Here is a 21,407-nt window from a genome sequence, read left to right on the forward strand (position 1 = left end):
AAAATATGGTTACGAAACGTAGACTACAACAGAAAAGCATACGAAAAAAAAAATAAACAAAGGAAATAAGATTCTTCCGAAGAATTGAGGATAATAACAGATTAGACCATATAAAAAACATACAGAAAACTGTAGAAAATGGTTCGAATATGTGGAAGATGTTAATGAGGAAAAGATAAGATTCCAGACTAGAATATTGAATGTATGAAATGAACAAAACTACTGAGAATAGAGAGAATTACGAATTGAAGCAACTTGAATTTGGTATTTTAGTTTACAAAAATAATGTTACCTAGTTTTTGAATGAATTTTATAAAAAACTGGAAGCTGCAAATTATCAGAATTTGGTTCATAACGCAACTTGTTGTTTTGGCTAAACTTTCTTTAAGTTCTACTTAAAAATGAAGAGCTTCAGTAATTGATTAGGGTTTGGAAAGAAACTTGCATTTAAGCACAACACAAATCGAAAATGTTTCAACAACAAAGTATAAAGCGTTAATTGAAATTTGTTTCCGTTTCATTGTAATTAATAATAACTAACTTTTACCCGCGGCTTCGCTCGCATCGAATCCATTAAATAAGTATCAGAAATCATTATAATAGAAAAGAACGAATTCTGTAGCTATATTAGAACCTGAGATATAGATCTTTGAATGTAGAAAAATTGCCAAAAACCTACAAAAATCCATAACTCCACATTGAATGTCCGCGCCTAGCTCCTCTCCAACTCAACCGATTTAAATGGTCAAAAACTCAAAAGAAAGAGGATGTTTTACCGAGTGTTCTTAAACTAAAACGAAGTCTGTAGCTATATTAGAACCTGAGATATAGATCTTTGAATGTAGAAAAATTGCCAAAAACCTACAAAAATCCATAACTCCACATTGAATGTCCGCGCCTAGCTCCTCTCCAACTCAACCGATTTAAATGGTCAAAAACTCAAAAGAAAGAGGATATTTTACCGAGTGTTCTTAAACTAAAACGAAGTCTGTAGCTATATTAGAACCTGAGATATAGATCTTTGAATGTAGAAAAATTGCCAAAAACCTACAAAAATCCATAACTCCACATTGAATGTCCGCGCCTAGCTCCTCTCCAACTCAACCGATTTAAATGGTCAAAAACTCAAAAGAAAGAGGATGTTTTACCGAGTGTTCTTAAACTAAAACGAAGTCTGTATCTATATTAGAACCTGAGATATAGATCTTTGAATGTAGAAAAATTGCCAAAAACCTACAAAAATCCATAACTCCACATTGAATGTCCGTGCCTAGCTTCTCTCCAATTCAACCGATTTAAGTGTTCAAAAACTCAAAAGAAAGAAGGTGCTTCAGCGAGTGTTCTTAAACCAAAACGAACTCTGTAGCTATATTAGAACCTGAGATATAGATCTTTGAATGTAGAAAAATTGCTAAAAACCTACAAAAATCCATAACTCCACATTGAATGTTCGCGCCTAGCTCCTCTCCAACTCAACCGATTTAAGTGTTCAAAAACTCAAAAGAAAGAAGGTGTTTCAGCGAGTGTTCATAAACTAAAACGAAGTCTCTATCTTGAATAGAACCTGAGATATTGAGGATAGAACCTGTGTATGTGAAAAGCTCCCATAAGTAATGTACAGGGGGAAATCGCATTTGAGTATAACTTGAGAATGGTGAAAATTAGATGGAATCCGATGGTTGAAGGCTGATCTGTGCATCAATACCTTTCATTGAAAAAAAAAATTAAGCAAATCGGTTGGGTAGAACGCTTGAACGGACTCGGAATGGAAATCATCAATTTTTTTAATATATAAGATAAATACGAGAAATAATTGTAGTTTAACACTAAAAAACCCACCCCCGAATAATAATATATCATCTACTAGAGCAGAAATAAATTTCTGTTCTCATATATACGAGTATCATAAATATGATTTGACCTAGAATTAATTTCTTTCTAATGAAGATAAATTTATTACCAAATATCCCACACACGACAACTGTCCAATCATTAACAAGAAAAATGAATAATCTACGAATATGAATAAATACGAATTGTGTAATCAGTCTAAAGAGGAAGTGGATGACCACAGGATCGTGTGTCTCATACTTTCTTCTGAGTTCATTGATAAACACAATGAAGGCCAATCGTTATTACGTCATACTATTCTAGACTAGTCGTTTGGCCAGTAATAAATAATTTCATCTTTGTTCGCGGGTGAATATTTTCAAATAATGGCAATTTTACGGTTTGTACAAGAAAAAACAGCGTAAAAAACTTTATTTTATCTATCTATCGCCTTTCGCGAGTGACATTCGTCGATTGACGTTCGTAGCTAATTCTACACTTTACGTTGCTGCCTTTAATCCAAAAATTTTGTTATTATTGTTTAACATGTGTACTGCTTTTTGTTTTCGTGATATTTTTTATTTTCAATCCATTATTCATGAACTATACCAGGGATGGGGAAACTACGGCCCGCGGGCCGTCACCGGCCCGCAAACCGTTGAAATCCGGCCCGCGACCATCAAACAAAAATCGAGTACAGCTTTCTTATCATCAGAAATAACATTCTCTTCAATTGGCAGTAATGGCAGTGAGCGTCGCACATAAAACATTTTTGAACACCAGCAAATTGGACCAGTTTTTATCTAGGACACAATACCCAAATATAGTTGCCCATGCAATCGATTTGCGGGGTCTTTCAAGGTCAGTCAAATCCAACAAAAATTCTGAATGGTACACCATGGTACAGCATTTATTTGCAAAGAAGTGTTCGAAAAAATCGTAGATGACGACACAGTTTTTGAACAGTGAAAAAGTCGAACTGATGGGTCATCCACCGTCTTTGTTTAGAATCCAATGATTGTTTCTTATTCCTGTAGATTAAAGATAAATTCCGGGGTCAACGTTTCTCTACACCTGAGGAACCGATCGATGCGTTCGAATCACATGTTTTGGAGGTATCTTCATCCGAATGGAAAAAATTGGTTGGAACGCAAGTGAATTGAACTCAACGAAGAATATTTTGAATAACAATAAAACCATAATTATAAAGATTTGTTTTTATTCGTCTATCTCTAATCAAACGTAGCAGCCCTCGTGTATTGGAATATGTGAAGGGTTTAATTATTTCATTAAATATTTCCTTAACCTGTTGGTTGTTTGAGGTTCAGATAGATATTTAATCCCGCAACACGGACCATTTTCAGAATAGTTTTAGATCATTTTCACTTGTTTTACTTATTTTTGCACTAATTTTTTCAGTAGCATATCTGTTATATATCATCTTCATTCTGAGAAGAGAATTTCTGTGCAAAATAGTTTTTTCTCATGATTTTTTCATGTTAAAAAATCAGCTAATTTACCGTTAGCTATTTGCAATAGTGTTACGAAATTTTTTTGTATCCTTTAACTTAACTAGAAGTTACTCAAGCAAACAACCAAAAAACTTTTCGGAAACTTTGATACCATATAAGGTAGATAACTCATTAGTCCAGTAAAATTGCTTGATAAAAGTTACTAATTCGGATTTCAAACATCGCGTGATTACCGTAAATTAACTGTAAGTCATTTTTCATAGCTTTAAACTAATAAAATCGAAATACTTCTAATAAAGCAATAGAAATACAACTCTTAAAGAAGAGAATTAAGTTAGGTTATGTCAAATACATCATTTTATATGTCGTGAAGAGTTCTAATGGAATTTTGAGATGTGAATAATTGACTAAACTCATAACTTCTACCTTTGGAGTTTTCTCTTACATCTACAACTTCTTCTGAAGTTTTTCCGAGCATTAAGTTTTTCGAAAATTAAAATAAAACTATATATTGACCTATGACCTTTTGGAAAGATCTTATTCGACTGCAATACATCGCCTAATTGCTGGTTCTAATTCAAAACAAGATTTTTATCAGAAATTCCCAACGTCGCGTGGGGTTCTGTGGAAATTTCGAATTAAAACAACTCAATTTACGTAAATTTTCTATTTTTATACTGCAATTTGGTTCGTTATAATTTTAATATATACCTATCTATATTTTATGGGACTTTTAAGACCATTTATTAAGTTGTATAATATATTTTAGATGTTTATTAATTAGTATCGAGCAATTCTTAATAACACATACTTGGATTTTACACCACATTTTAATACCGATAATTTATTCGAATCTCAAGTACAAAAACCGCAAATCTCACAGCAACTTGTCAATTATGCTGTGAATAGGAACTGATCATAGATACGGAAAATATTGAATATTGTTCAATAAAACGCAACCAAACGCTAGTATTTACCAATTGGTATACTTTGGTAAATAAATTCGAAAAAAAAACAAAGAGCCTGATAACATTTCTTGTTTTTTTCTTTAATTTTTTAGACGTTTTGATAAGTTTATGTTTCTAAATCGTCTTGATTTTAGGATTTCTCAGATTTACAATTAGTTTCTTTTTTTATTTTTTTGACGTTTTAACTTGTTGCGGTCTTTATCAAAATATGACTCGACACTGAAACTGCGTATATATATTAATCAATAGATCGGCGATTGTTTCAATTATTCAAACTCCTCTCGCCCCTTTATCTAATTATTTGAAAATATTTTGAAAAAAAAATTATACCAAACCGATACTATATTGGTACTCAAGATATTTCAATTATCAGATACTGAATTTAGAAGCTTAGCTATTCAAAAAGCAAAAACTGCATAGAAAGACAATAATTAACCGGAAAAAATCCTAGAAAAGGATAAACAAATATTTCCCTAAACTAAAATCTAAAACACCCAAGAAGAAGTAATATCAAATACCTAATGATTGTGACGCTGTCTATATAGGGCAGACATATCAGTATTTAGAAAGTAGATTAAACGGCCACGAAATATGAGAAAGAATATAAATTCTATTAAAAAAGATTCAAAAATTCTTGAAAAGGAATGAAATAAATGAAAAATTAAATATTTAGAAACGGTTCACATTCATAAGAACGAAAAAATGAAAAATGATAAAATAATTTAAATAAAATTTACAGATCTATTTTGAAAATTGTAATACAACAGCGATAATTAGACTGGTAGCTGCTACATATTTTTGAGATGTAAAAACCAAGGAATTATTAATTTTTTTGTTTAAACAGATTTCTATTTTAATTTTATTTTTATTTTGATATTCATGAGGTATAGATTAATATAAATCATATTTTGATAAAGACCGCGACAGGTCGAAACGTTGAACTAATTTTAAATCAAAACAGACCTGAATTCAAGACGATTTAGAAACATTATATTATTTTTTCCGAGCAATTGTTTTTGGAACGATTTGATATTTTCTGAAATAAATTATACAAATCGTTAGAAACAGTCCATTCTGAAAGGAATCGATAAATTTTTGTAGGCTAGAGATAAAGTTAAAAACCAAATATTTCTGTTTTTTTGCTGATATACTTTTCAATCAGATGTTTTTCCTTATAAGTACTACAATTTTCCTAGAAATTTTTTTTTAATTTACTCTACTAAAATAGATTTTTTTGAGTATGGGAATAACGAGTTTTATCTCTAATATATTATCAATTCGGAAATAATCTCTTAATTAAATTTGGATTGTGATAATCAAACAATCATTAGTCATGATATAACTCCTAATTAAACATAATTCAAACATTAGTAATAGTAAAACAAATAATAGTAAAAAATTAGATAAAAATAGATAACCATCTAGCTACTTATCTGGACCTATGCAATTTCCGTACAATTTCGTAATGGAAATAGAATAAGTACATTTTTTGGTGACTAATAGAAACGAAATTAGTGTCATAAAAAATGAACTACCGATATTTCAAGAGATCTTATTGGTTGGGGATATAAAAAACAAATGGGATTTAGCAACTATTTATGAATACTTCAAACCGGGTATCAAAAATTCAGTTGAAATGAATTTTTGCCGTATAAACCTTCATTTCGGAACATACAACTGAAATAGAGGCGCAACCGACTTTATCATTTTCTTCTTCTAATTTTTAGGATCCCATTCTATACTTTAGACCCTTTGAAACTGAATCCTCTAAGTACAGGTTCTGACCTTTCGCGTCCAGAAATTATATGCACAAAAGATTCACACAATGATACTAACAAGTGTCCTCTAGTGGAGGCAACTGAAAGAACCGGCTATTATAGTATTTCAGAAGCTATTCCTCGTCTATCTACATTACTAAACAATGTCTGTAAGTGTTAAGGTATTTTTAATATTCGAGAATCTATCCAATAGCTTTAAGGGCAATTTACTACAAGTTTTATGATTTTTATGGCTTAAGTTCAGCTCCAGTGGATGATTATCTACAAAACTTACATCTCCCCGGAATGGAGAATTCACCAACAAAAAATAATAATTTTTACATAATAGAACGTATCCGGGGTAACTAGAATCCTCACTTAATTTAAAGAAACACACTCAATAAAACCACCGAATTTCATTACTTATGTTTGGCAAATGATAGGATTGATCTTTCTGAAAATATTGACTCTAAATTTTCGAACTATCAGGTGTGCTTTAATACAGTATTTTCCCTTCACCCTCGTAAAACTAATAATCACAAATCATGGACTACGAAAGGAACACGTACTTCATCCAAGAACATGACATCACTCTTAGAAATTCCACGGACAATCCTGTAGATAGATTTGAGCTAGAGCAAACCATACTCAGTATTGAAAACAAACTTATGTGTGATGGGTTATCACCTAAATTATTTTCAAATTGTTCAGTAGTAATGATTAACGTTTTATGTTCTCTAATCAATGAATCCTTTGGAGAGGGGCTTTTCCCTAGCTGTCTAGTAAAAGATTGTTCCTTTGTACAAGGGTGGCGAGAAAAATAACAGTAGTAACTATCGTCCAATTATATTATTATCAATCTTATCGGAGATAATTGAAAGACTAATGTAAAGAGAAATAAATTCTTATGACAATAAAGGTTATATTCTATCTATATCCTGATTCTCACTACTCTTTGAGAACTTAAACGCTCAAAAACTTTCTATTAGTCAAAATTCATTCAGTAATTTTTGTTTTTATCATGAATAGATAGGCAATCGACAATCAACTTCATTATATTATTTGTCCTGTCGTTTTTCTTTCATTATGCAGTTTTGTATTTGTTACTATTCCTATTCCTATATCGTCTGCATATACTAATCCGTCTATATCCACAATCACAATCCAGTTTGTAAGTATTTTCTTCTATTGTTTCCATCCATGACTAGAAGACGTGGACTCAAATCTTCATCATCAACTTTGTCTATTTCAACATTCCCTCATACGTTTTCATATATTCCTTTTGTTATACTTTTGAGGGGGTAACAGCCTCAACAACTCTGAAAACTAGAAACCATCGTAACTTGTTGAAACTAGGTTTAGTACATTCGATCGTTAAATCTGAATTTTACTGCTTAGTTTGCAGTCTTTCAAGTAATTCATAAGTTTCTTGAGGTCTTCTTGAAGTAGCTTTTTCAGTAATTTACTACCTAGTTTGCAGTCTTTCAAGTAATTCATAAGTTTCTTGAGGTCTTTTTGAAGTAGCTTTTTTAGTAATTTACTACCTAGTTTGCAGTCTTTCAAGTAATTCATAAGTTTCTTGAGGTCTTTTTGAAGTAGCTTTTTAGTAATTTACTACCTAATTTGTAGTCTTTCAGGTAATTCATAAGTTTCTTGAGGTCTTCTTGAAGTAGCTTTTTCAGTAATTTACTACCTAGTTTGCAGTCTTTCAAGTAATTCATAAGTTTCTTGAGGTCTTTTTGAAGTAGCTTTTTTAGTAATTTCCTACCTAATTTGTAGTCTTTCAGGTAATTCATAAGTTTCTTTCTTGAGGTCTTTTTGAAGTAGCTTTTTCAGTAATTTACTACCTAGTTTGCAGTCTTTCAAGTAATTCATAAGTTTCTTGAGGTCTTTTTGAAGTAGCTTTTTTAGTAATTTCCTACCTAATTTGTAGTCTTTCAGGTAATTCATAAGTTTCTTTCTTGAGGTCTTTTTGAAGTAGCTTTTTCAGTAATTTACTACCTAGTTTGCAGTCTTTCAAGTAATTCATAAGTTTCTTGAGGTCTTTTTGAAGTAGCTTTTTCAGTAATTTACTACCTAGTTTGCAGTCTTTCAGGTAATTCATAAGTTTCTTTCTTGAGGTCTTTTTGAAGTAGCTTTTTCAGTAATTTACTACCTAGTTTGCAGTCTTTCAAGTAATTCATAAGTTTCTTGAGGTCTTCTTGAAGTAGCTTTTTCAGTAATTTACTACCTAGTTTGCAGTTTTTCAAGTAATTCATAAGTTTCTTGAGGTCTTTTTGAAGTAGCTTTTTCAGTAATTTACTACCTAGTTTGCAGTCTTTCAAGTAATTCATAAGTTTCTTTCTTGAGGTCTTTTTGAAGTAGCTTTTTCAGTAATTTACTACCTAGTTTGCAGTCTTTCAAGTAATTCATAAGTTTCTTGATGTCTTTTTGAAGTAGCTTTTTTAGTAATTTACTACCTAATTTGCAGTCTTTCAGGTAATTCATAAGTTTCTTTCTTGAGGTCTTTTTGAAGTAGCTTTTTCAGTAATTTACTACCTAGTTTGCAGTCTTTCAAATAATTCATAAGTTTCTTGAGGTCTTTTTGAAGTAGCTTTTTTAGTAATTTACTACCTAATTTGCAGTCTTTCAGGTAATTCATAAGTTTCTTTCTTGAGGTCTTTTTGAAGTAGCTTTTTCAGTAATTTACTACCTAGTTTGCAGTCTTTCAAGTAATTCATAAGTTTCTTGAGGTCTTTTTGAAGTAGCTTTTTCAGTAATTTACTACCTAGTTTGCAGTCTTTCAAGTAATTCATAAGTTTCTTGAGGTCTTTTTGAAGTAGCTTTTTTAGTAATTTACTACCTAATTTGCAGTCTTTCAGGTAATTCATAAGTTTCTTTCTTGAGGTCTTTTTGAAGTAGCTTTTTCAGTAATTTACTACCTAGTTTGCAGTCTTTCAAGTAATTCATAAGTTTCTTGAGGTCTTTTTGAAGTAGCTTTTTCAGTAATTTACTACCTAGTTTGCAGTCTTTCAAGTAATTCATAAGTTTCTTGAGGTCTTTTTGAAGTAGCTTTTTTAGTAATTTACTACCTAGTTTGCAGTTTTTCAAGTAATTCATAAGTTTCTTGAGGTCTTTTTGAAGTAGCTTTTTCAGTAATTTACTACCTAGTTTGCAGTCTTTCAAGTAATTCATAAGTTTCTTTCTTGAGGTCTTTTTGAAGTAGCTTTTTCAGTAATTTACTACCTAGTTTGCAGTCTTTCAAGTAATTCATAAGTTTCTTGATGTCTTTTTGAAGTAGCTTTTTTAGTAATTTACTACCTAATTTGCAGTCTTTCAGGTAATTCATAAGTTTCTTTCTTGAGGTCTTTTTGAAGTAGCTTTTTCAGTAATTTACTACCTAGTTTGCAGTCTTTCAAATAATTCATAAGTTTCTTGAGGTCTTTTTGAAGTAGCTTTTTTAGTAATTTACTACCTAATTTGCAGTCTTTCAGGTAATTCATAAGTTTCTTTCTTGAGGTCTTTTTGAAGTAGCTTTTTCAGTAATTTACTACCTAGTTTGCAGTCTTTCAAGTAATTCATAAGTTTCTTGAGGTCTTTTTGAAGTAGCTTTTTCAGTAATTTACTACCTAGTTTGCAGTCTTTCAAGTAATTCATAAGTTTCTTGAGGTCTTTTTGAAGTAGCTTTTTCAGTAATTTACTACCTAGTTTGCAGTCTTTCAAGTAATTCATAAGTTTCTTGAGGTCTTTTTGAAGTAGCTTTTTCAGTAATTTACTACCTAGTTTGCAGTCTTTCAAGTAATTCATAAGTTTCTTGAGGTCTTCTTGAAGTAGCTTTTTCAGTAATTTACTACCTAGTTTGCAGTTTTTCAAGTAATTCATAAGTTTCTTGAGGTCTTTTTGAAGTAGCTTTTTCAGTAATTTACTACCTAGTTTGCAGTCTTTCAAGTAATTCATAAGTTTCTTGATGTCTTTTTGAAGTAGCTTTTTTAGTAATTTACTACCTAATTTGCAGTCTTTCAGGTAATTCATAAGTTTCTTTCTTGAGGTCTTTTTGAAGTAGCTTTTTCAGTAATTTACTACCTAGTTTGCAGTCTTTCAAATAATTCATAAGTTTCTTGAGGTCTTTTTGAAGTAGCTTTTTTAGTAATTTACTACCTAATTTGCAGTCTTTCAGGTAATTCATAAGTTTCTTTCTTGAGGTCTTTTTGAAGTAGCTTTTTCAGTAATTTACTACCTAGTTTGCAGTCTTTCAAGTAATTCATAAGTTTCTTGAGGTCTTTTTGAAGTAGCTTTTTCAGTAATTTACTACCTAGTTTGCAGTCTTTCAAGTAATTCATAAGTTTCTTGAGGTCTTTTTGAAGTAGCTTTTTTAGTAATTTACTACCTAATTTGCAGTCTTTCAGGTAATTCATAAGTTTCTTTCTTGAGGTCTTTTTGAAGTAGCTTTTTCAGTAATTTACTACCTAGTTTGCAGTCTTTCAAGTAATTCATAAGTTTCTTGAGGTCTTTTTGAAGTAGCTTTTTCAGTAATTTACTACCTAGTTTGCAGTCTTTCAAGTAATTCATAAGTTTCTTGAGGTCTTTTTGAAGTAGCTTTTTTAGTAATTTACTACCTAATTTGCAGTCTTTCAGGTAATTCATAAGTTTCTTTCTTGAGGTCTTTTTGAAGTAGCTTTTTCAGTAATTTACTACCTAGTTTGCAGTCTTTCAAGTAATTCATAAGTTTCTTGAGGTCTTTTTGAAGTAGCTTTTTCAGTAATTTACTACCTAGTTTGCAGTCTTTCAAGTAATTCATAAGTTTCTTGAGGTCTTTTTGAAGTAGCTTTTTCAGTAATTTACTACCTAGTTTGCAGTCTTTCAAGTAATTCATAAGTTTCTTGAGGTCTTTTTGAAGTAGCTTTTTCAGTAATTTACTACCTAGTTTGCAGTCTTTCAAGTAATTCATAAGTTTCTTGAGGTCTTTTTGAAGTAGCTTTTTCAGTAATTTACTACCTAGTTTGCAGTCTTTCAAGTAATTCATAAGTTTCTTGAGGTCTTTTTGAAGTAGCTTTTTCAGTAATTTACTACCTAGTTTGCAGTCTTTCAAGTAATTCATAAGTTTCTTGAGGTCTTCTTGAAGTAGCTTTTTCAGTAATTTACTACCTAGTTTGCAGTTTTTCAAGTAATTCATAAGTTTCTTGAGGTCTTTTTGAAGTAGCTTTTTCAGTAATTTACTACCTAGTTTGCAGTCTTTCAAGTAATTCATAAGTTTCTTGATGTCTTTTTGAAGTAGCTTTTTTAGTAATTTACTACCTAATTTGCAGTCTTTCAGGTAATTCATAAGTTTCTTTCTTGAGGTCTTTTTGAAGTAGCTTTTTCAGTAATTTACTACCTAGTTTGCAGTCTTTCAAATAATTCATAAGTTTCTTGAGGTCTTTTTGAAGTAGCTTTTTTAGTAATTTACTACCTAATTTGCAGTCTTTCAGGTAATTCATAAGTTTCTTTCTTGAGGTCTTTTTGAAGTAGCTTTTTCAGTAATTTACTACCTAGTTTGCAGTCTTTCAAGTAATTCATAAGTTTCTTGAGGTCTTTTTGAAGTAGCTTTTTCAGTAATTTACTACCTAGTTTGCAGTCTTTCAAGTAATTCATAAGTTTCTTGAGGTCTTTTTGAAGTAGCTTTTTTAGTAATTTACTACCTAATTTGCAGTCTTTCAGGTAATTCATAAGTTTCTTTCTTGAGGTCTTTTTGAAGTAGCTTTTTCAGTAATTTACTACCTAGTTTGCAGTCTTTCAAGTAATTCATAAGTTTCTTGAGGTCTTTTTGAAGTAGCTTTTTCAGTAATTTACTACCTAGTTTGCAGTCTTTCAAGTAATTCATAAGTTTCTTGAGGTCTTTTTGAAGTAGCTTTTTCAGTAATTTACTACCTAGTTTGCAGTCTTTCAAGTAATTCATAAGTTTCTTGAGGTCTTTTTGAAGTAGCTTTTTCAGTAATTTACTACCTAGTTTGCAGTCTTTCAAGTAATTCATAAGTTTCTTGAGGTCTTTTTGAAGTAGCTTTTTTAGTAATTTACTACCTAATTTGCAGTCTTTCAGGTAATTCATAAGTTTCTTTCTTGAGGTCTTTTTGAAGTAGCTTTTTCAGTAATTTACTACCTAGTTTGCAGTCTTTCAAGTAATTCATAAGTTTCTTGAGGTCTTTTTTAGTAGCTTTTTTAGTAATTTACTACCTAATTTGCAGTCTTTCAGGTAATTCATAAGTTTCTTTCTTGAGGTCTTTTTGAAGTAGCTTTTTCAGTAATTTACTACCTAGTTTGCAGTCTTTCAAATAATTCATAAGTTTCTTGAGGTCTTTTTGAAGTAGCTTTTTTAGTAATTTACTACCTAATTTGCAGTCTTTCAGGTAATTCATAAGTTTCTTTCTTGAGGTCTTTTTGAAGTAGCTTTTTCAGTAATTTACTACCTAGTTTGCAGTCTTTCAAATAATTCATAAGTTTCTTGAGGTCTTTTTGAAGTAGCTTTTTCAGTAATTTACTACCTAGTTTGCAGTCTTTCAAGTAATTCATAAGTTTCTTGAGGTCTTCTTGAAGTAGCTTTTTCAGTAATTTACTACCTAGTTTGCAGTTTTTCAAGTAATTCATAAGTTTCTTGAGGTCTTTTTGAAGTAGCTTTTTCAGTAATTTACTACCTAGTTTGCAGTCTTTCAAGTAATTCATAAGTTTCTTTCTTGAGGTCTTTTTGAAGTAGCTTTTTCAGTAATTTACTACCTAGTTTGCAGTCTTTCAAGTAATTCATAAGTTTCTTGAGGTCTTTTTGAAGTAGCTTTTTTAGTAATTTACTACCTAATTTGCAGTCTTTCAGGTAATTCATAAGTTTCTTTCTTGAGGTCTTTTTGAAGTAGCTTTTTCAGTAATTTACTACCTAGTTTGCAGTCTTTCAAGTAATTCATAAGTTTCTTGAGGTCTTTTTGAAGTAGCTTTTTTAGTAATTTACTACCTAATTTGCAGTCTTTCAGGTAATTCATAAGTTTCTTTCTTGAGGTCTTTTTGAAGTAGCTTTTTCAGTAATTTACTACCTAGTTTGCAGTCTTTCAAATAATTCATAAGTTTCTTGAGGTCTTTTTGAAGTAGCTTTTTTAGTAATTTACTACCTAATTTGCAGTCTTTCAGGTAATTCATAAGTTTCTTTCTTGAGGTCTTTTTGAAGTAGCTTTTTCAGTAATTTACTACCTAGTTTGCAGTCTTTCAAGTAATTCATAAGTTTCTTGAGGTCTTTTTGAAGTAGCTTTTTTAGTAATTTACTACCTAATTTGCAGTCTTTCAGGTAATTCATAAGTTTCTTTCTTGAGGTCTTTTTGAAGTAGCTTTTTCAGTAATTTACTACCTAGTTTGCAGTCTTTCAAGTAATTCATAAGTTTCTTGAGGTCTTTTTGAAGTAGCTTTTTTAGTAATTTACTACCTAATTTGCAGTCTTTCAGGTAATTCATAAGTTTCTTTCTTGAGGTCTTTTTGAAGTAGCTTTTTCAGTAATTTACTACCTAGTTTGCAGTCTTTCAAGTAATTCATAAGTTTCTTGAGGTCTTTTTGAAGTAGCTTTTTTAGTAATTTACTACCTAATTTGTAGTCTTTCAGGTAATTCATAAGTTTCTTTCTTGAGGTCTTTTTGGAGTAGCTTTTTTAGTAATTTACTACCTAATTTGTAGTCTTTCAGGTAATTCATAAGTTTCTTTCTTGAGGTCTTTTTGGAGTAGCTTTTTTAGTAATTTACTACCTAATTTGCAGTCTTTCAGGTAATTCATAAGTTTCTTTCTTGAGGTCTTTTTGAAGTAGCTTTTTCAGTAATTTACTACCTAGTTTGCAGTCTTTCAAGTAATTCATAAGTTTCTTGAGGTTTTTTGAAGTAGCTTTTTTAGTAATTTACTACCTAATTTGTAGTCTTTCAGGTAATTCATAAGTTTCTTTCTTGAGGTCTTTTTGGAGTAGCTTTTTTAGTAATTTACTACCTAATTTGCAGTCTTTCAGGTAATTCATAAGTTTCTTTCTTGAGGTCTTTTTGGAGTAGCTTTTTTAGTAATTTACTACCTAATTTGTAGTCTTTCAGGTAATTCATAAGTTTCTTTCTTGAGGTCTTTTTGGAGTAGCTTTTTTAGTAATTTACTACCTAATTTGCAGTCTTTCAGGTAATTCATAAGTTTCTTTCTTGAGGTCTTTTTGAAGTAGCTTTTTCAGTAATTTACTACCTAGTTTGCAGTCTTTCAAGTAATTCATAAGTTTCTTGAGGTCTTCTTGAAGTAGCTTTTTCAGTAATTTACTACCTAATTTGTAGTCTTTCAGGTAATTCATAAGTTTCTTTCTTGAGGTCTTTTTGGAGTAGCTTTTTTAGTAATTTACTACCTAATTTGCAGTCTTTCAGGTAATTCATAAGTTTCTTTCTTGAGGTTTTTTGAAGTAGCTTTTTTAGTAATTTACTACCTAATTTGCAGTCTTTCAAGTAATTCATAAGTTTCTTGGGGTCTTCTTGAAGTAGCTTTTTCAGTTGATTCATTTTTCGTTCATTTTCATATTTTAAACAGTCAATTAAGAGGTGTTTCACTGTTTTATTACGTTTATTGTTGTTTCTGATTTATCGAGGTGGGCAAGTTCTAAGTCTGTTATATGTAGGGGTATTGTCCATGAGGGGATGGAAATACTGCATAGATATGTGTTGATTCTGTGATAGAAAGAAGGAGTAGTTGAGTTGGTTGAAAATTTCTTTTTAAAGACGTTACCGCGTACGAAATGCTTAGATATTAATTTCGATAATAAAGTGGTAGTTCTCCAATTTCTTTGAATAAACCTCGAATGAGACCCAAACAGATGTTGTATTCTGAATAACTTCCAGTGACTGTAGAATAGTTTTTCTATCAGTTTTTGAATGTCTGGCATTTTTTCTTCAATGTCAGAATGTGTGTTTTCCATGCTAAAGTATCATTTTTAGGAAGTTTACTTTATTTTTAAGACAACCTTTATAGTTAAATTGAGATTAGTCCGAACGAAATTTCTAGAAAAATCCAAATCTTCAACGAATAAATAATCAATAGGGGATAAACAAATTTTCAGTATATAAGTAGGTGATTCCCAATCACATTTGGTAGTAGGATATTAAGGTGATACATAATAACAATATAATAATTACAACAATCAGTTAATATGATTCAATTATTAAGTAAGTGGTTGCAGTAGTGAGATTTTATTTTATATTTATCAATACTCAACTTGAAGTATGTAATAATTATTAATATATTTAGTTCATCAAAAATTTACTGGCTTGAAACAATTACGTTTGTTGTAAAATGTATCGTAATCAAATCGATTTATTAAAAGATCTCCTATTTTATTTATTTTGGTATAATTTTGATCAAAATCGAATTTTTTTAATAGATACACTCCCAACTATAACAAACACTTCAAGCAACTTTGGGTCTTTATAATTTCAGGTTTTTTCGAATATATTAATAAAATGAGAGGTAAGTTTTTGGTATATTTAAGCAGCATCAGTTGAAAAAAGAAGATTTTTAACCGATTCTCTCGTGGTATATCTCTATATTTTTTTTTATATTAAATACTTCTTTTTGTATCTGCATTATGCTTTATAAAAAATTGCTTCTGCTTAGTTTTACTATAAATTTTCCTCAAGAGCTTCATTTATATTTTATTCAGTCTACTTCACATTCTTACTTGCTATAGATATCGTTATTAATTTTCTTTCAAAGGTCAATTTGATTATTGAATTTTGAGGTTGATATATCTAATGTTTTTTGAAACATATTACAAAACACACCGCAATTTTTAATTGAATACATAAGTATTCGAAAGCTCGGAATATATTAGAGTTAGTACACTTTGGCGTTTTATTTTACCACAATCTCATCATCTTATTTGTTTTTTTTTCAACCTTGTAAGTAAATATTTATATTTTTTTATTGAAACTTCTTGAGCTCTTTGGTTGATTTTGAGATACATATATACACGGGTTGAACGGCGTTATAGTTTTCAAAATGTTTTCGGCTCCCAAATTGGAGAGAGAGGGTGGAGATACGGTGGTTATTCGTTTATTGATGATCTGATTCCGTGGTTGATTCCAAAGTCTCGATCTGCTTACTCTTTAGTGAAATTCTAAAGTGGAAGCCGGATTTTCAAAATTCCAACGCGGTTAAACCCGTCAACTAGCTACTTTTTTCTCATAATCCTTACCGCGGAAACCTTTCCGAATATATACGTATATTTATATACTTATACAAATAAAATCCGGTTCAATTCATCAAAATATTAGGAAAATTTTGATGTTTGTAGCATTGTGAAACTATCTTCAATGTATTTGAAGAAAAAGTACAATTATAACATTTGTATTTACAGATAAACTCGTCATAATATCAGTATGGTTCCCAATTTCAATAATAGTAGCCCAAAAGCTACCAGAAAATATAGATAAATGGTTAAGACATCCTTGCGGTGATGATGGCCAGGAATTATATTTGGATTCAACCCTCAACGAAGCCCTTGAACAGTTGTATATTTTTATCAACCTTCTAAACAACACACTTAATACAAACGAAAATTATAAATCGGATGTAAGTCATTTATAATCATAATTAATTATAAAAATTTGGTTATTATCGTTATCAATATTATTGTAATTATTAAAATTTGTATTTTAGATTGAGTATGGTAGCAGTTGTCCTAATAGTACACACCTTATTTGGCGATTTACTGAAGCAAAAAAAGTAAGTTACGGAAAAGATTTAACGAAACTAAAAAAAAAGAATTATTTTATTGTAACTAATAATTTTTTAAACATAATAAAAATTTCATCATCCTAGAAATAGTTCAGTCAGTTTAAATCAATCAAATATTGTCTGAGGTACATCAAAAAACTTCTGCAATCATTACCACCAAAAGAACCAATAAATGATTAGTTGAAAAAACTATCTACCAGTACTGAAGAAAAATGAACCTACAAACCTCTAATACAAACAAGTTTACTAAAGTAGATCAAATCTCCAATGAGAAGAAGACTTGTTTGTATGTGTATTATTGTATTCAATTGCGATCGTTGAGTTTATAACACTTTCCAGCCGGTTATAGACGAATCAACCCTTAACTCCTCATAAACAAATTTATCATATTACAACATGGTACCTACAAGACATCAAAAGACCTAGGTGAAGACCATGATATGAAGAAGGCATAACTTGGGTCCGATTAAACAACGATAAACATCAATGAGCTCAAATGAAGGAAAGTAAGAGAAAAAGTAATAGAAATCTTTTCATTCTGTGTACCTGATTACACAACAATTTAAAAAAACATTCAGGTTAATCCTCTTGTAATAAAAAGATCAAAAATTCTTTTTATTGTCCCTGAGGTGAAGGACATTACTCCTATTTGGAAGAATGCAGAAAATTCGAAGTCTACATAACTCAAAAAAGTCCTTTGGATGATTGATGCTGCTGAACTCTCCACTAGTTGCCCAAGTGTCGTCTCAAGAAAACACCTGATACATCAGATATATCTGGAGCTGACTAGTAAGGAGGAAGGATGAAGCTTCTTTGCACTCAGTTGTAGAAAATCTCGACATTGCAAAAAATACAGAAAATGGATTTATTATAACTTAGGAAATGGAAGGCGAAACATTTTCTGGTAGAAGTGCAGAACAGACTTTGAGATTTTGGTCACTACTAATATAATTAGCTTGAATATTGTTGCCAAGCGTATTATTTTATAATTATATTTGTAACGAAACCAGAACCTTTGGTTCTTACCACTAATTATAATTTTCCAGGTACGTGTTTTTTACAACATGCTTCTTGAAATGGCGAAACTTATCTACAACATTCTGAATACTATTCCCAATACCAATCAACATATAAAACGAAGAATTATGTATACGGAAGTACTTTTCAACCTCCGTTCAGTTATTTGCAGCTTTAAAAACATACTAACCATCGAACGGAAGCCCAGAAAATTGCCGCATTTAAAAATGTGTTTTTCCAGCGACTGGAACGAATCGAATACAATCCTATTTGATTTACAATTCTTGAATAATTTGCGATTTTTCTTTTTGAAAAGTTATAATTTACTCATTAATATCGATAGATATGATAAAACCATTTTAACGGAATGGTAGCTCTAGAGTACTTAACACGTTGAGCTCCGGTGCGGTCCTTATGGTTTTTTTTACTGTATCCTACACAATCTCTTCTTATTTTGTGACTTGGATCTTCTTTCTACACTAGGTAATGAGTTTTTTTGGCTTTGGCGTCTCTTCATCAGCAACAACTTTAGTTTATTTCGTCAGTAACTTTTTTACTATACTGATTCCAGAATCAGTGATTGCTTTATTCTTTTTTCTACTTCTTTTATAAAATAATATGGGCATTTACCATTTCTGTACCAAATAATAGAAATTTTTCTATGCCCCTTCAATATCATTCTCCAATTATGTGTTGTAGCAGCTTGCCATTGGATCAGGCAGATCTATGTTATAGTCGACCACGGCTTAAGGCTTTACAACCATAGCTGATAGTCTGTCGATGCTTATTGACTCATCAAAATACTTTGTAGAAAGCATCATTATCCTTCCATTTTAATATTGTTATTCCTTTATCGTTTTCTTTGTCAATTATTTCATTTCTTCAGCTTGTTTTGTACAATGTCCCATTTTTTCGCAGTGTTCCCAATAAATGGGTTTGATTTCGTTGCAGTTTTCCAAACTTGTATAATACACACAAAAAACATCATTGGATCCACACCCCATATGGAGAATAAAAACACGAAAAAATTTTGAGCTCCAACAAAAACTGATAAACTTACAACGTGTTAATAATTAATATTTATTGTTGATATTTATTTATTGTTAATATTTATTGTTTTGTATTTTATGTTATTTTTTTATGAGTAAAGGTATTATAAAACAGAAACCTTTAAGTTTCATTTTCTTTTTGGACTGGAAGACAAGGATTCAAGAAACTTTGTCTAGAAATGGGATCTATACATAGAATGTTTTAAAAAAGCTCAAACGATTCCTAATTATATATAAAATATTCTAATTTCTGCCTTCAAAACCGACTTTCATGACATCTACTTAGAATTGGTTGATTTATTCCACTAAAATTTTCATTAAACATTTTGAAAAGAAGAAGCTAGTTTGTTTTTTTCTCTACTTTTCCCAGCAAACTTATCTGGAATTAAGGTATAACACATGGAACTGTCAATTTGCAAATAGTTTATTCTATATATAAAAACAATAACAAAAATACGAGAACATTTTTTCAACTAATTTTGAGCTCCTTCATGTGAAACAACAATCACGGTTAATCGACATTCTTAGAGACTATGGGGCTGTCCAAGGTTCTGCTCATTTATTGGTGCTCTCAAACTGATCTGCACCTTACAAATCAGAGAATCTTCTACTAGGAAACGGCAAAGTTGTCCAAGTTTAAATAAGTCATGAGAACCGTATTGTCCCAAAAACCTCGTCTTAGATTTGGACTTCCCGGGAAGAAAATTGAAAAACGTATTGCGAGTATCTGCAACGTTAATTAATTTAATTGGTTATATTTAAAACCCATGTCATTGTCATCTAATTATTATCGGATAAAGTTGTAAACCAGGAGCGGGGACGAAGCAGTGGGCTTGCCACTACCACCGATCAAATTGCTGAGAGACACGATAGAGGGAGAGCACGGCAAGAGATGGAGTAATAGAGATGACTGTGTCATCTCACGCTCCTTGTGGCCGGTGCTACAGAAGAGGAAGACAACAGAACTGCTAGGCTATGGGAAAACCGCGATCCGAAAGGTCTTAGCAGTGATTACCGGTCACTGTACAGTAGGATCTAGACTCAGGAAAATGGGTATCAGAACCGACGATCTCTGAGCAGAATACAGCGAACAGGAAGAGATAATAGAACACCTAATGTGTCACTGCACAGCATTGGCGTCCATGAGGTCCAAAATGAATCTTTGAGTGAGATCTTTAAGGTGATTATGTTATAAATACGCAGAAATTAGAAATTCCACTCCCTTTCTAAAATCCTTGGTCAATAATTATGACCTTGTCTTTTGTAAATTTGGCGCACTCCGTTATCAACAAATCTTTACTCTAGTAACTTTGAAATACTAGTTAGTATTAGCGTTAAAATTGAGGGTAAAAGGTATGTAGTCAAATTTGTTGTTGTGCCCTTAGTAGGAAAATTAGAGAAGGTAATCAATGAAAATACAAAACTGGGGATAGAGGTAATAGAAATAACCAGCGGTACTGATAAGAAATATGTTATTATAAATTCTATGAATCATCAAATAGATAAGAAGTGTTATATCCTTTTATAGACTTATAGACACTTACAGTGAAGTAGGAAAATGTTTCGTCGATTGTTTTCTAATGTATACATCCGTAATAGTTATATCGACGTTATGAATTGCGAAATTGCGTTATCAGAATATTTGCAAAATTCTAAGAGGAAATTTCGGCGCCAAATAATTAATCAATGAAACTTTTATCAGTTGTTGGGTTGTTTAACATATGCATGATATCATTGCGTAGGTTAGTGTACTGTTCACTGAAATGAGTAATTTTTATTTGGTTAATACTTCACTTAAGGAAGTTGAAAATAAAAAATTATGACATAATAGCTATTCTCTATCATTGATTTAGAAAAAAATTGAATAATAAATATCATTCTAACGAAAATTTCGTATAAAGTAAAACAAGGCATTTTTCAATCTAAAAGATTGATTTCTATAATGTAATTGATAATTGAAATATGCAGTTTCAGTAATATTTTAAATAAAGGTTGGTCCAACCCAAAATCCCCGATATTAATTGTAAATAAAGCAAAAAGTTTTCAGAGAATTATCTTAATATTTTTTATAATGATAGAAGGATCTATAAAAATTATGTGTGAAACAAAATATCGGCCAAACGCTCGCCACGGCCTCGGTGGCATACCTCTATCCGATGGTCCATATTTTCAATGACTCTTAGACATAATTGAGGTTCAATGTCGTTAATGCACCGAATGATCTCATCCTTTAGCTCTTGAATTGTTCTTGGCTTATTGACGTACACTTTTTCTTTCGAATAATTCCAAGGAAGGAACTCCGACGGTGTCAAATCACATGATCGTGGAGGCCAATTAACATCGCCACGACGTGAGATTGTTTCGTTGGCTGTGTGGCAAGTGGCACCATCCTGTTGGAACCACATATCGTCCAGGTCCATATCCTCAGTTTCTGGCCACAAGAAGTCCGTTATAATCTCGCGATAGCGAACATCATTCACGGTAACTGCTTGGCCGCCCTCATTTTCCAAGAAGTACGCCGCCAGCCCATAAACCGCACCAAACAGTCACTCTTTGTGGATGCATCGACTTTTCAATAATC

The 21,407-nt window shown here is 31.1% G+C and overlaps 1 protein-coding gene across 1 annotated transcript; it reads left to right on the forward strand.

Annotated features, from left to right (window-relative positions):
- The first annotated feature begins 15,131 nt into the window (after window positions 1-15,131).
- LOC130892261 (uncharacterized) lies at window positions 15,132-18,151 on the forward strand. Its single transcript, XM_057797541.1, has 4 exons — window positions 15,132-15,190; window positions 16,381-16,595; window positions 16,683-16,748; window positions 17,807-18,151. The coding sequence occupies exons 1-4, from the start codon at window positions 15,175-15,177 to the stop codon at window positions 18,149-18,151; spliced, it is 642 nt and encodes a 213-aa protein (XP_057653524.1). The 5' UTR covers window positions 15,132-15,174.
- The last annotated feature ends 3,256 nt before the right edge of the window (window positions 18,152-21,407 follow it).

The sequence above is a fragment of the Diorhabda carinulata genome, chromosome 4, assembly GCF_026250575.1.
Source record: "Diorhabda carinulata isolate Delta chromosome 4, icDioCari1.1, whole genome shotgun sequence".
NCBI classification, from domain to species: Eukaryota; Metazoa; Arthropoda; class Insecta; order Coleoptera; family Chrysomelidae; genus Diorhabda; species Diorhabda carinulata.

Coding starts and splice junctions, on each gene's coding strand:
- LOC130892261 (XM_057797541.1), top strand. Junction 16,596..16,682: donor ACGAAAATTATAAATCGGAT/GTAAGTCATTTA, acceptor TTTGTATTTTAG/ATTGAGTATGGTAGCAGTTG. Junction 16,749..17,806: donor GATTTACTGAAGCAAAAAAA/GTAAGTTACGGA, acceptor ATAATTTTCCAG/GTACGTGTTTTTTACAACAT.